This window comes from Fulmarus glacialis, unplaced genomic scaffold, assembly GCF_000690835.1.
Source record: "Fulmarus glacialis isolate BGI_N327 unplaced genomic scaffold, ASM69083v1 scaffold6975, whole genome shotgun sequence".
NCBI classification, from domain to species: Eukaryota; Metazoa; Chordata; class Aves; order Procellariiformes; family Procellariidae; genus Fulmarus; species Fulmarus glacialis.
Window position 1 is genome coordinate 51,289 of NW_009214844.1, and position 16,458 is coordinate 67,746.

Below are 16,458 nucleotides of genomic sequence, written 5' to 3' on the forward strand. Positions count from 1 at the left end.
ACAAAACCTGCAAGATTGAATTCCACATATAAAGCAGTATATGAAGAGAACCAAAGGACTAGGCTGCTTTGCTTCAAAGTTCATTGATCTCTATATGGTAACAATTTGATGCGAAAGTTAATTTAATGACTCTTAAGTGCAACATACATTTTTTCGAGCTCAAGGTAAAATATCAGAATTGGTGACACTGCAATGCAGAATTAAAGTAAATGGGCTTCATAGACAAGAATGGGATTATATTATGCTCATAGTGATGAAAAACTACCCAATCGGTCACACATCACAACCACCGTCCTCACAGTTGCAAGAGGAATGTGACCGCATCCTCAGAGATAGACCACACTGCCCTGGAAAGTTTGGGGCAGATGATGCTTACCCTCAGCCACATCTTCTGCATACTCTCCCCAGTACACTTCCAAACTATTTTAGCCACAGTGCCAGAGACCAAAATTCCATTTCTGCCCTGAGATATTTCAGGCTGGCAAATAACAGCAGTCCCCCAGCCCCTCGCCAGTTGAATAGGGGAACCGATTAAAAATGAGCAGTACTAATACAGCTTGGAAAATGTACCAAAACACAAGACATTCAAGATGCTCTAGGCTATGTTCTAGCACACTCTAACTGATACATGCAAGAGGTTTTAAAGAAAAGACATAATGAACATCCAAGCTCCCTAGCAATGCACAAGCTGTTGCACGCTGCCGTGCTGTAATTGTCCCCGACTGGCACGCTCTAGCACGGCCTCGCAGGCAAACAGCTCCATAACCACTGAAGCGCTTCTGCGGAGAAAATGACCACCAGCATACTTCTCATGCAACACTCTGCAAGCCAGGGAGTGCTCAAAAAGACACAACAGCATCTTGGGAAAGAAAGGACATACATGTAGAGGTCAAGAGCGAACACGAGCATGCACAGGTACTTCAACTGGAAATGAACACCAGCTGAAATAACGTCTCCTCCCATTCACTGACACCCCTGGGCGGCACAGGAACTAAACACAGCGGTGACCTCTGCGATTCACAGCCACACATGTATATAACCACAGCCAAGTCAAACCACAGGAAAAGTTAGAATTTTGATCATGCCTCACTAGAGAAAAACATAATTAAAACTATTACTCTTGGAAAAGTTCCAGCTCTATGAATCTGACAAAGACATTTATGATGATAAAAGAATAATAATGTCCAGTAAAATCCCTATACATAAAAGCACTAAAAGAGTTTTATAGTCCGAAATCCAAGGGAAGAACATTTTAAACAAGTTAATGTGCAACTTCCTATAGAAAAGGAGTAGCATGACTTTTCCATTTCATAAACTGAAGTTTAACTTCACAGCTATCTGTATCCTATCACACTTTTCCTGACAGACTAAACATCTCTTGTTTTATTACAGGTCAGAGCAACTTATCTCGCAGGATATTTTTGATGAAAATGAACTCTAGGCTTCAAAAACAGCACAATGTCCTTTCTGTGGTAGCTAATTTTTGACACATCGATCCACTTTGTATTTCTATCCTTTGAAGGATGCCTAACATGAGAAGAAATTCGTAACACCATCCACCAACGTGGATGCATTACAGTAAGATATATTGACATGCTTGCTCTTTTTATTGATCCATGCAGCAGGTTGTTATTTGAGGTAACATTAACAGAAATGTCACATTACTTAAAGAGAAAAAATTATTTCACAGTTTTTGGAAAAAACATTTGGCAGAGTGCTGCCATCTGCACCAATATTTGAAAACCAAGCCATTCAAATATACATAATTTACTTAATCTTATCAAGATATTTGAAAATTAGAGGCTTTTTATTATGTTTTCCAAAGAAGCACCACTTTGCATATCGAGTATTCCATCCATCTGGAAAACTGACACTTGAAACAACCTTGCCTTTTCAAGTCCATACCACCTTGTTATATCGGGCTCTTCGTACATACTGAGCATATGACTTCTGGAAGCTGCTTTTGGGAAATAAGGGTAAGGGGAAACAAAAACTACAAAGATTGCTCAAATTATGTCAATAAGAATTCTAAGTCTCTCGACAATATGTATACTGAAGTGTTGTGAAGCTTCCTGCAGTTTTTCCTGTTTATTTTAGAATCAGGCACAAGAGAGCAGCTTAGAGGAACCCCTTTTCTTGAATAGGTTCGAGAACTTCAAGAGGTTAAGAATTTCACAGCTGATTATGCTGACAAACAACTCCAATTTTGGACCAGTCCAAGCAGTAAGTGACAAAAGAAAAGAATTTCCAACACACACGCACTGGGGCTGGAGCCTGTTTGGGACTGCACCTGTTAGAGCCCAGAAACTGGAGATGGAGACTGTGGCCACTCATAATTTATTTAAAGAAAACATCTTCTGCCACCCTGCCTCTGTCCCTCTCAGTGATCACCCTTGTTTTGAAGGGGTGTCCCTTGTTTCATGTATTTGCTGTTTAAGCCTGGGAAAGGTGGCATGAAGACTCCACAGACTTTGACTAAGCAACATAGCTGCCCACTAAACCTTCTTGACTATAGCACTTTACCTAATCACAATGTTTAAAATACAAAAAGATTCTTCCTTTCCATTTTATCCTGAGCCTCCACTGAACAGCACACCTGAAGCAGACATCCAGAAAGGGAGCAGCGTGCAAGAAAGAAAACTCCTGGAATGACTCTTTAACAGCGCAGTCAAAACCAAATAGGCTTTATTAGAGTATCGTTATGCTTTACTGTAACAGATCAGTGACATAGTCAACGTAAGGCTTTGGAAAAAGGTAGTTGCAAAGTCCTTCTACACAGCCTGGAAGTTTCTCGTACCAGCCCACCAGTCCTTTCCGGACATTTGCTAAGCTCTGGAAGACTATGAAGTACAGGCTTCAGAGGACTGTGCTGTGTTCTGAGCTGCTGAGCAAACCATAGGAGGGGGACTGTGAAGCAGAAATGAAAAGCTGACTTAGCCATTTGCTCTAGAAAAACAGTAATTTACCAGGGAAGTGTTCTAAACAGCTGAACCTTATCAAGAGGCTGGATGTGAACCGTTCATCCAAGGAATGCTCAGTAATGAAAGATTAACATGCACTTTACTTTAGGGGTTTTGAACATAAGACTATCGCCCACCTTCAAATCTACTTTTCTGAATTTCTTTGTGCACGGTATTTACAATGCCCACTTCTGATCTTAAGGTAGCAGCAGAAAGAATACCTTCTTTGAGTAAACAGATTTGGACAGACTGCAGGAATTTGCCAAATATTGATTTTGTTAGGGCTGAGCTTAAAATCTTGTTTCAGTTTCACATAGAATGAACTTTCACAAACTTACTTCATTGTAAAACAAATGTATTATTGTTTTAAAACAAGTGAATTGTACTACTTCAAATAATAAACTGAAACATTTATGATAATTGAGTATTTGAGAGCAGCAGAAATATATACTTAAGCGTAAAACAGCACACTAGGAAAAATTATGTTGCCCCAGGAGGCTCTGTCTGAACACATAAGGAAACACTTTTTTACTGTGAGGATGACTGAGCATGGAGCAGGTCGCCCAGAGAAGCTGTAGAGTCTCCATCCCTGGAGATACTCAAAAGCCATCTGGACATGGTCATGGGCAGCCTGCTCTAGGTGACTCTGCTTGAGCAGGGGGGTTGGACAAGGTAACCTCCAGAGGTGCCTTCCAACCTCAACCATTCTGTGCTTCTAAAATATTTCTCAAAATAAAGCCCCTTACTACCATCCAAAAAGGTAGTCAACTTGTATAATTTCTGGAACTAATGAATGCTAGCATCAGATGTGCTCTGGCTCTCCTGGAGAGATAAATCAGACCTCTTCAGTTCTCACTGACAACCCGCTCAGGCAAGGTCACAGGCAGACACTCTGCCTGGCTGGCCCAGATGTGGTTACTGGTAGTATACAACAGCAGTCAGCGAACTGATCTAGAATGTTTTATTCTACAAGCCTTCTCTTCAGTGGCACTTTCAGTCAGGTCTCTCCCCACTCCCTGTCTACCAGTTTTTACAAAACTTAGTCTAATACCTTTGTGTCTATGTTCTATCAAACACAGAAGAAACCATTTGGTGAATACAAGTTATAAGTAAAGAAACTGACAATTCAATATATAAGCCCTTATTCCTGTTGGAAACCAAGTTAAAAACATGTTACAAGGAGTGCAGTCTTCTGCTGAACAATGTTTGTGTAAAGCATACTAAGCATCCAAGAATTACAGGAGAAGCATTACCTGCTTGTAGTTCTCCGGTTGTCTAACGAGATCTGTTTCAATGACAGAAAAATGTCCAAGGGTCTGGTCCATATGGGAGCCACTAGTGAATAAATGAATCTGGAATAGATTAATTTAAAAGTCAGTACAAGGACCAGATCATTAACAACATCATTAGCTACCATCTAACAGCTGCATGTATTGGAATGGTGATGTGAACCAGTGGTTATAAGCCCATTCCCGATGGACAAATACAAATGTAACTACTACAACCAATACAACAGACCTTTTTAAAACAGCCTGCAGGAAATGATGATCATGCACCACAATCATCTCACAAAATGGTCCACCTGGTATTGTTACCAGAACCACATGCAGGAATTGTTACTGCTGCCGCCACAATAAATCTGAAAGATTTCTCTTTTCATCCTGTTTTGAAGTCTTTTTCTTTACACTACACACGCTCTTGTGCATAGCATGAAAGGAGAAACCATTTACACAGGTATCAGAAGCCTTAACAGAGGTAAAGGATACCCTCAGAATAATTTTTGATTTCTTTCTTTAAAGCAGAAAATGCTACCTAGTTACAGTAAGTTTCTCTTTTGCTGCTGTATATTGCCAGCTTTCACTAACTGGGACCTTGTCCCAGCTGCGCTGGCGATGGTATCATCAATTACTTGACGAAGAAGCTTCCCAAGTTAGTCAAGGGAACAATAAAAAGCAATTCCTCCTATTCAGAGCTGATCCCTTTGTTACTGTAATAACTGCAGCTGCCAAACAAGATAGCAGTGCACATTTGTCAGACAATCACTCATATTTCATTAATATTTCTGCCAGAAGACAGAGAATGTTTCCTGCTTTTCTTCCTTTATTTTAATATGAACTTTATCATACACTTGGGTATTGACAACTATTTTAAAGTTGACAGGCACTGGGTAATTATCAACCCTTCCCTGAAACTTCAGAATATTTTAGCGTTCCTTTCCCAAAACTCACTTCTGCTGACAACCATCTGTCACATGTGCAGAGCTATGTGAGTTTAAAAATAAAAGAGCACCTCCCCACACAATGTTCTTCCTTTCTACTTGCCACTCCTCTCCCTGCTGCATTCTTGCGTAACTCTGGCTGCCAAACCTTTGGGCCTCCAGCACCAGGGATGAATTTCAGCCCCTCTTCAAAAGTATATTGCAGCAGCATCACTGGCTAAAGCCCAAAACAAATACTGTAAAGCTGTAACAAGAGAGGAATAAGGTGTTCCCCTGAGACCAGACTAGACAGATACTGGAATAATCCAGTATTTGTATTTTTACGATGTTATTGATAACCACAAAATACTGAAGATGAAACAAGGCTTAAAGAGGGAAACAGTACCAAGGTAAAAGAAGCAGGTGAGAGGGTGAGAGACAGAGCACGTGTAGCTGTTGCTGCATAGCACTGGAATGGACTGAGCTGGAGGCAGGTCGGATTTAACCTTACACTAACCTTTGCATGAGAGTACAGGCGCAGCCCCCCACTGAGCACCACTTCCTGGGAGTTTCCAGTACCAACTCCTAAACGCCCTTGAGCTTAGCCACCCTGCAAGGAGATCAGCTTGTCTAATTCATCTAAGAGAAGATGAAAAGGGGACTTGTTCATAGTTCACACACACTTGCACGAGAGGAAAAACTTCTACTGCATTAAAGAATGCGCTATTGAGATCTAATGGCAAATTCACTTTAGGAAAAAACAAAGATTTTCAAACCAAATATCTCAAGACAAAAAAGATATAATTAACCAATGTAGTAATTTACAGAGTAACGTGGTAGATTCCTCATGCCAAGATGCAGATGCACCTAACAATTGCAGTTTAGCTCACTCATAAATTACTGACAATGAGGTAATCACCCAGCACCAGTCTCTGCCCTCTGTTATTCAGAGATCAAGACTTTGTCCTTGTCCCTTTGCTCTTTTACTACAACGTCAGATACATAGATACAACCAATCCAATCCATTGCAATACATCTTATTTTATATTGTTTATCTTAGAGGAGGCATAAGAAACCACTCTGTTCATAGGAGGTATTTCCCAGTGCTGCTCTGCATTCTTACTGACAGAATACAACTCTTGCTCTTACAATTTCCAAGCATATTACAACCATTATTGTCATTTTACCATGATCTGATAGTCAGTTATGTTAAACTCTTCTTCTATCATCAAGAATTCTATTTAATGTAATTTTATTCCTACTAACTTATATCCTTAGTCCACAATCAGATGTTCAAACAAACAAAACCTGCTTAACAAAATTCACCTCTGAACCTGATCTAACCTTCCCTTATTTCAGGTGTGATTTCTGTCCTAGTCTTTAGTGGATGGAGGATACTGAAAATACCCACAGGAAATCCATCAGTTTTGCAGAAACTCACTTGTTCCGCTATTTCTTTTCACACGCTGATTGTGGCACAGTGCATTTAACAGACCCAAAAAACAATGCCAGTTTTAAACTATACAGGTTCCTACCTGTTTTTCTGAAACTATGTAAGGCTTCTCATTCACATTTTTTAGGGCAAAGTGGTAATTCAAAGCCTAACTAAAACCAGCTGCTCTCCCGTAAGAATTCAAGAGGGATCAAAAACCAGGCAGATAGATATTCCTCTGGCACTTGACAGAAAGAGGAAGAAACAGAATAGAAGGAACCAAGAGGCATGCCTTAACATGGTAATTTATCCTTCACACTTCCATATATTTGAATGTATATCAGGTAAATATGTACCACTAAGGATTTCGAGGGAATTATAATGGTATTACTGTATTATACTTTCAAAACAGGCCAACCTGTCCATGTTAAGAAGCCATTATAATGTTATTCAACAGCTCATAGCCTCAGGCTGCAAAATTCCTCAGCAACAGAGAGGTTAAGATTTCCCTGAGGAAGTCTTCCTCCTACAGCAGGACATGTGTGCGTCTGTAAGCTTCAACATGCCTTTTGGGAGCTGAAGTCACTGAAAAGCAGCTCATCAGAAGAACTAGCAAAGAGGAACAGCCAGTCACACGCCAACAAGCAATTCCCAACACATGACTAGCTGTAGCTCCAGGAAGGCTTCCCTCTTCAGTAACCTACACTGGTTACTACGTAACTTCACACCAACCAAGACAGAGTAGATAGAGGCCCCAGCAATCAGTTTCAGTTATCATTTGTGTACTTTAGAGAAAGAACAGCCATTTATTTTTGCCTCCTCATTTGTCTCCTCCTCCTATTTCCCTCCTACCTCTCCCTTACCCTTTCTTCAGGCAGTACAATACTATTTCATTAAGACATGAGTCATCACTTCTAACCTGGAAGTACATATCCCTGATCACCCAAGCAATTCAGAATTTTTTCACAAAACCATTTCGGAAAAGACCTTTAGAGGTCTTTAGTCCTACCTACTGCTCTAACCAGGACTATCACCAACATCAGTTTGTGGCCTTTTGTATATGAGTCTTGGAAACCTCCGAGGATGGGGACCATTCAGCGTCTCCGGTGACCTGCTACAATGCTGCCCGTCATCCCAGAGAAGCATCTTCTAATATGCCTGAACCTTCCAAGCTATAACCAGTGGCCCCTTCCCCTTTGTCTTCTGGTACTGCTGAGAAGACCATGGATTCATCTTTGTAACTACCATCCTTGTAACTGAACTACCATCAAATAACTGAAGGCAGCTATTAGGTGACCTCTCCCTCAGCCTCCTCTCCACCAGAGCAAACAAGCCCAACTCCCTCAACTTCTTCTTGGCAGTCATGCCCAATTTAGCTAGTCCTTGACTATCTTGGTAGCCTCTTCCTGGATCCTCTACGTACAATTCTTACTTCCAGTAGCAATATCCATACTTAAAAAATACAGAGTGGCAAAGCAGTCATCTCCTGAATAAGAACATATTTTCCAAGTGTGATGTGTTTTTCTCAGAAAGCCCCAAATAGAGATATGGTATTTTAGAGCCTGTGTGAGTCACAGAATGAAATCTGTGGAAGTGTCGCCACTACTTGGCAAAAATTATAGCTCGTGATCAGCAGTAAATAAGACTGTTCCACAGTTGAGATACATAACCTGCTAAGTTATTAAACAGAGCGAGTAAAAGCCATAATTATCATTTTGTAGAGAAAACCCTCTGTAAATCTGTCAGCATAATTAAAAAACATAACACTCATTAGCCTTTTGCATACCGTGTTTGTGGTTTATATGAGAAAAGCAGCAGCTCATATAGAGGTCATATTGGGTCAGCACAGTCTTCTAGCACATAGCAGACTAGTTTAAAAGTTTTAAAATTAATGCAGTAGCACTGCCAAAATTTCTCTATAAAGAGTCAGGAAATACCAATTATTGTTTATGCAGCTGTTAAATTGTATAAGTATGTTATATTTTGTGTTACCGTAAATGTTAACATTAACATGGCACTGTAATGAAGTCCCTTCCAAAGTCACTTTTACCTTTCAATTTTCCTGCTTTTAATTCAGACTAAAATATAAATCAGAGCACTGCACTTTATTACAGCTCTGAACAGAACTCCCACAGTTGCACATACGTATTTGAGCACACATGTCAGTGTGCGATCACATATGGAGGAGCTGGGCTCAAATCTATCCTCCTATGTATACATCCATGATGGCAGCCCTCTACATATACTGCAGAGCATAGTCTGATCGTAAGAATCGTAACCAGCTCCGCTTATTGCTTTCGACTTAGTCCAGTGATGACTGTTGGAGAAGGCAGTAATGGCAGCTTTGGGAAACTGGATGAATAGAGAAACATTCTCCCTCCTGCTTATTCTTCCAGATTCTGGAAATCATGGTCCAGGGAACTGCAGCATAACTAACTTCTCTTATATTTGTCTGACTGTAACACTCCTAACTTTAGCAAACATTTTTCCTTGGATAGCCACAGGGGGAAAAAAAAGTCCAAGTTTATTTAAAGCACAATCTCCACAGGAGGGCACCATCTCCCCTGTCAACAAGTTTAGCACGTTGCCCAATCACCACATCTCTTCATCATTTTCAGTGCCTGATGTGAACCATTGAGAGTATCTCTGTTTGTACTTGAGGCCCCAGGTTCGACCTGCTCTTAATTCTTCCTTGGTGTCATTAACTGCAAGCTCAGGCATTGAAGCTGCCTAACGATTTGTTACTGCCAAGTAGTACATAAATCAGAGCACTGATGATGAGTTATGGAGATATTTGCCTCACCTACTATAAAAATCAGCATACCTTAAACAGAGGTAGCTTATCAAGGGGAGAAGATGCCAATCATTTCATCTGAGTTTTATATCACTAAGCCACCTCTCCCAATAGCATCACTGTCTGTAATCTCAGTGCAAAAACCAAGGACTCCACCTGCACTTACGGTGAATTGCTGTCTTCGTTCCCAGATCAGGGAAGCACGTTCGCAGCGGGCAATGAGAAGCAAAAAGTTATTTTAGATGCTGCACACACAGCACCTGATCGACATCTTCCCTAGCAATCAATTCATGTGAAGAACAAAATGTAACCTCATTATAGTTTTCAGCATTGCTCTATCAGACACAGGATTAAAACCAAGAAGGCATCTTCATTCAAAACCCTCTTGTTCTGATTCTGACAACTTTCTGATAAATGTTGTTCTTTGAGGAGAAATTTCTCAAAACTGTTCATAGTCTCAAAAAGGTTTTCTGTGAAGGTTCTGGGTACAATACCAAGTGGCTCCATATAAGTTACCTGAAGAGATATGAATGGAGAAAGTGGGCCTAAGGAAAACATTACTGAATAACTTTTAGGACTATCTTTAGAACCATTTTTTTAAATTTGTCTCTGCAGTTGCCATCACTGTCAACTTTGGGACTGCAGGCTGTCTCCATCCTAAGCAGACATGATGCTCCCAGATGTCTGTGATTTTCGACAGGCATATAAACATTATTCATAAATGAGAATAGAACTGGAATCTTAGCAATGTAGAGACCACTATTGATTCCTGATTTAAAAGCATGTAGATTTTGGGTTCTGCTACTACTTCAGAAAGGGAAACTGCATTTTATTTTGCTGCTATTACTTCCAACATCCATGCTCAATATTTTGAATCCACATTTCCGATGAACTTATAGTTCTGAGTCACTACTTCTTGCCTATGGGACCAGAATGCTCTGTGTTCCTTCTAACAGGCATTTTCTGAGAAAAATGGAGACAGCCTATGGTTGCAGAAGTGACTAATGTGCCAACCTGTAAGACAGACTTTTATACAACAATTATAACCTTACGAACACTGTACATACTTCATTTTCTCATGGTTCTCCCCTACTAGGAAAAGGTGGGGGTATTTATATTTAGAGTAATTCACTCTTACCTACAGAAAATGCAGAACTAGCAAACAAGAATAATTTGTACATTTAGCGCTAGCTGACAAGGCTTTTAAATAATAAACAATGCCATAGCGAGTTAGAAGAATCATTTACCTTGTGCAAAAGTTTGCATTGCTCTTGGTGCTGAGCATGCAAACTCCGCCACTGGAACCTCAGCCTCCCATTTAACCACTGAAGGTATCGAACGTCTACTCTGTCTTCTAGCCCATATTCAGGTGCTATTTCAGTTGTACCTTTCTGGCTGTTAGGCAGATCATCTTCACACTAAAAGCAGAAGAGAATACCAAAATGTTTTAAGTTAGCTTCAACACTTTCAAATCACTCAGTAGTGAAGAACATACAAGGCAAATAGGCCAAAGAGGAAAAAAAATCCCCCAAAAAGGGAGTAAGTTCCAGCAATAGAGAGAAATTGTAATCTTTTAGAATACAGGACTGGGAACAGCCTAAACAAGTACTGAAGTCTGGAATAAATATCAGCTTCTCAGCTATGACGTGGTGAGCCGTCTCCTCTCCCGTCTTTCATTTGCTGTACCCAGGAAGACACAGTGTTCCTGAGACAGCAAGCATGTTCTTTACCCAGATGGGAAAAATCACATTTTGCCTAGATTCTAATAAGTCAAAGAACATAAAAAACAGACTTAGCTCCTCCACTGTCTTCCCGAAAGTGCTGCTGCTGTATTCAGTGACCCCATTTTGTAAATCAATGCCTTGTATAGGGACAAAATTGTGTGCCTGTGCTTACCCAGCTATTTTCTTTTCTCCATCCAGCATTTCCCATCTTGCAGGATAGAGGAAAAGAAACAATCATCCAGCTGACATTGGCCAGGAGTCCACAGAGGCACTCCCAGCTACAGTTGCACCACCTGTCTTGCCTTGTTTTGCCTTTCTCTAGAGTAATTTGGAAAGAAGGGAGAAGCTAAGAGTTTCCTTTTGTTCATCTTGTCCCACTTTCCTTCTGCTGCAGGGAAAAAAAAAAAAGAAAAAAACAAAAACACCACCACCTTCATCTTCTGCATGAAATTTCTCCTTGGCTAATGGCATAAAGCAAGCAAGACATTTCTGTCGTATCTCTTTCCCAAGGAACATGGGGGGAATTCCACCTCCCCCAGCCTCTTGCACAAAGAGATCATTCACATTTACAAACAGATATCTCTCTCCATTTTCAGCTAAGACTCCTGCAGACTGCAAATTAAAAAGGAAGGAAGACATGGGTTGTTTTACTTCTGATGCCAGTAACACCACTTAAAGTAAGGCTGAGCTGTCAACTTCATCCAGTCTATAGAAAGTACATACAATAAACGCAACCCATTATTCCAAATTTTTTACTACAGCATATCATAAGAAGTAGAAATAACATAGAACTGCAAAGACCTGGTTATTCAGAACAGGTTTTCGCCAGCTAAGAAAGCATCTCCCAGTTGCTGGATTCTCAAGACATTTCTTTAAAGTGGAAATTTAAAAAGCCTACTTGAAACATGACTGTTTTCAAGAAAACACTTAAGCAGATATTTGGACCCATAGACCTTGATGGTATTTAAACATATGTGCATCCCTGCTTCACAGACTTCCATGTTCAATAAATCTTATAAAGATTCAGTTCGCAGGCAAAGCTTGAAGTAATTCCAATTTGGATCCTAAACTAAAAATGCAAACTGTAAAATGGAGAGAGTTTAAGCTTGCCTTAAATGCAGATTTCGGCAGAAGTGTATCTATAACCGTGATCAAATAACCTAATGCTTCTTTTAACCTAAATATCACCTCAGTTGACAAGGCCTCTAATACAATGAGTGTTCATATTATTTGTAAGGACAAAAATGCTGTTGCGGTCACATAACAAAATGTATCAAGATTACAGGTTTTTTCCCTTTGCTCCGTGGCTCAGATAAATGCATGCTATAAATCACAGGGGCACAGGGCTGGTAGAGGGCTTTTCCTTTTAAAGGCACAGATTCATCTTTCAAAAAAAAGAAAGAGACAGTATCATCTTTGTGCCAACTTCAGTGTCACTCTTTTTCCTCAGATGCCTTCAGCCCCTTGCCCCTAAATCAAAAGGCACTGTGTCCTAGTGCGCTGCAGTCCTAGCTAAGTACCTTCATGGCTCAGATTGTCTTGCTCCCACCAGGAGAGGTTTCTGGACTATGAAACCATACAGTTATGATTACCAAGTTGTCCATAAACACGATGAGCCAAGCAATTGGATATTAGTCACTACAGCAGAGAAAATGCATGTGTAAACAACATTAAAACACTTCACATAAGCATCCAGAAAGCTGCAAGGCCAAAGACAGACTTGGGATTCCCAGATTAAAATCTGCATTTTCCATAATTTACTGTTCAACGCCAACTTCCCTGGTTAGAGGTTTCAGAACAGCACAAATACTGCTCTCCTGGGGATTCATTTCAGGAAGGAATGGCATTCGACTCGATTGCTTTGGCAGTACAGTGACAAACACCATGCAGAGCTAATTTTATTGTAGCAACCTGCCTTATTAATATTAAAACAAGGAAGCCAGCCAATGCATTTTTTAACAGGATCTCTCTATTATTTATTTCACAAACTGCACAAGAAATTTACTTTTGCTATGAAATACTTAGCCTGGCATAAAGTAAACAAGGTAAAAAAAAAAGGTCTTGCATATTATACTGTGACCTCAATTTCTAGTCCCGTCTTTACAATCTAAGACTATTTACTGCTCTCCCAGTGGGAGAAAAATCACTAAAATATCAGGCCAAGCTAGAGCCTTTGCTTCAAATATCACTGTGAATTTTTCTGATCTATGCAGCAATATGGGTATACACCTACAGTCACTTCTGAGATACAGAAGTGCATATTATTTAGTCAAAGTCTTAAAGAAAGCAGCCAAGGCAACTACCCAGAGCTCTCAATGGCCTCTCCGCACTTAGAATGCTCCACACCAGCTCTGGAAGAGATCATTTCAAAGCCACTTACCAGAAAAGCTTTTTGCTTGTAAACTGTTTGCTGCAATTAATGTTTCTCTTTGATTTTGTTTCAGAGAAGGGAGGCGCATGGACTCCAGCTACAGAATGGTGCCACAGGCTCGCAGTACAAAAGCCACATCAGCACATACCGATACTCTCATTGCAGTGTCAGAGTCTTTTCCCATTACACTGGCGATATCAGAGCTAGTCTTATCAAACTGGACGATGTGGACTCGCCAGAGCACCTGTGATTAGTGTAACTTAAGCAGAAGCTAGAATGAAGCCCCTCAATTCCACTCCCACTGTAACTCACTCCAAACAAGCTTTTCTGTCCTAAAGGCTCAAGGTACTGCTGTTAGAAGATCTCAATATCCATTTATTGGTAAGACTCAGAAAAGCAAGCACAAACCTGATGAAGGTGACATGCATACGTTTACATGAACTCTCTTCAAGCCAATTCCTGAACTAGCACCTTACCTACACTTAGGCAGAACTTAAACCCAGCTCTCCTGTGGTAAAAGATCCAGGAAAATAACCAGCTAAGCCCCATAATAAATACACGTTCCAGGACACAACGCATCACCATCCCAACTACGGTAGCTCACAAACTACAAAACCTACCACAAGCTCATAAATACATCTCTGGCTTAGTCAGAGGTAAACATGGTTTATGTTCTAAGAACATATATTTAAAATTTTTGCAAGGCAGCCTAGAATTCAGTCTCCAACACCACGTGAGTTTTGCCCTAAACATTCCTCCCCAGGCTATTTAAAGTCCAATTGTTACGAAAAAACACTTCTAAATAATTCAGATTCAGTGGAGATATTACCATATGCCACAAGCAGTACTGCAAAGAAAACCCTTTGTTGTAGAACTTCATCACACTTCTACACTTCTGTACTTTTCCAATTCATATAGAGATCTTAATGCTTATAAATTCTTACCTTAATAAATTTACTATGCCCTGTACACACAATGGATATGAAAAGGCCTGTGCTGCCTGCAATGCTGTAAAAGCAAGGCGATGGCAGGGCTAGCTCCGCAGCTGACGCTCCTTCCTGACCGCGAGCTGCCACCTCTTGGTAACGGACGGACCCGGCCGCCGCCAGCTCATCCCTGGCATGCTGCAGCTTTGCCCGGGCCATCTTCCAAATCCCTCCAAGGATCAGCTCTCTGCTTCCATATTCGGACAGCCAGCAAACAGCCTGCTGTTCCTCCCATGGAGAAGCAGCCCTACTGGAACATAGATAACACGTTTAACCCATAGATATATGCATTAAGTCAACTCCCTGACATCAATCCCTGAGCAGAGCAAAATAAAGCAACTGCCAGTTAAAACCACTAATGCGTGCTCCCATGCCACTACTCGCTTTCACCTGAGTTAACCTGGGTCTAGACAGAAACTATTTACTCTCAGGTACTACTCAACTACACTTAAGCACGCAGCCTGGTTTCACAAAGGTGGGAAGGAGCATATCCAGATCCCTCGCTGCAGGACTCGGGAAAGGCAAAGCAATCACATAAATCAAGCCAATAAAGTGCTTCTGCAGCTTCTACTGAATGCTCATTCTGAACTGCTCATAATTCAGAAAATGGTTTTGATGTGACATAACATATGTTAACCTGTGTAATTACAGATCTTTAAACGGAGTGTAATTTTTTTAAAAATTAAACACCATAGCCAGAAACAACAGTATCAGACGTGCTTTCCTAATTAATACAGCCATATATCTATCTGCAGGAGGAGAAAATGCGAAAAGGAACAATTTGAACAGATGAATGCAAAAGGGACAACACTATTTTCATTAACAGCACCATCAACAACACTAATTGGATTTCCTCCTAGACAAGGTAGGATCCAGATTAGACGTATGCATGGAAAGATAGATGGTGTAAGAACCCATTCCCACATGATGCACATACCAATTAAATATCCGGATATTTGCACAGAATGAGATGTTCTCCACAAACATAAGTGCTTACAAGGTAGAAGTTATGCTCATAGCCTATTCAGCAATTAAAAAAAAAAAATGTAAAATCCTCTGTTTCCGCAAGGCCTTTTAGCTTTTAAATTTCAATGCCTTTTTTAAAAATTACCACTCACAACAGCACTCCCAAGAGCTCTGCTAGTATCTGAATGGCAAAGAGTGAAAAAGAGAAGGTGCTGAGGGAAGACAGAAAATGTGAACACAGCTCCTGCCCATTCCTGCCTTGTTCAAACAAGCCTGTCTGGCAGCAGCCACAGGCCTGAGGCACTAGAGCAAGCCAGTCCCTTACCCCAACCCTCCTCACTCATTCAGGAAGTTACTTAAGAGCTCTGCAATAGAGCAAAAGCACTATGCCTTTAACAGAGCACAGCAGCATTGCCCAATCGTTGCAGCTGCAAGGTCGAGGGTACCACTTACTTTTAAAATAACATTTAAATCCCAAAGCTCACTGCATCATGTATTCAGACAAAACATGGAAACCAAATATACTAAAACAAACACGTGGCAGGGTAGACCTTAACTCACAGAGTACTGCATTTTGCAGAGCTTAGGAAATGCAATATAGATAATGCCTTGCACTGCATTTTCTCTGCCTGCAGCTGCAGCCCTGCTTGCCCACATCCATTTTGCTCCTCTGTGGCAAGCTGCTGGACAGGGGGTAACCAGCGAAGAGAGAAAGATGCAGCATGCTACATTAGCGGTAAATCTGGAGCAAGAGGCCAACAGGAGAAGAAACAGTAACTGCCCTCCAGGAGAGAAGAAGGAGAGCTGTGCCGTATACAGATGGCCTGCCATGCCCTTCCTTGCGCATTCCTTTTGTCCTCCTGAGGAAGAAGTGCTTTATTTCAAAAGATCCTCCAATGAGAGTTAAACCCTGATTACTTAAAAAGCGGGACAGCAAAAGCAGAGGACGTTGCCATTTAAATCAAAGACCATAGAACAAAGATAGGTACCAGAGGTACCGGCTGGGCCCCGGCGACAGGGGGGCCGGG

General features: G+C 40.9%; 1 protein-coding gene across 1 annotated transcript in view; it reads right to left on the bottom strand.

Moving 5' to 3' along the window:
- LOC104077458 (chromosome unknown open reading frame, human C14orf80) overlaps nucleotides 1-16,458 on the bottom strand; it is a gene marked incomplete at its 5' end in the record, with an annotated part of 72,732 nt that overhangs the window by 42,170 nt on the left and 14,104 nt on the right. The window contains 2 exons of the mRNA XM_009578708.1: nucleotides 4,214-4,312; nucleotides 10,631-10,801. Of these exons, the coding sequence (XP_009577003.1) occupies nucleotides 4,214-4,312; nucleotides 10,631-10,801 (270 nt within the window). The remainder of the gene's footprint in view (nucleotides 1-4,213; nucleotides 4,313-10,630; nucleotides 10,802-16,458) is intronic.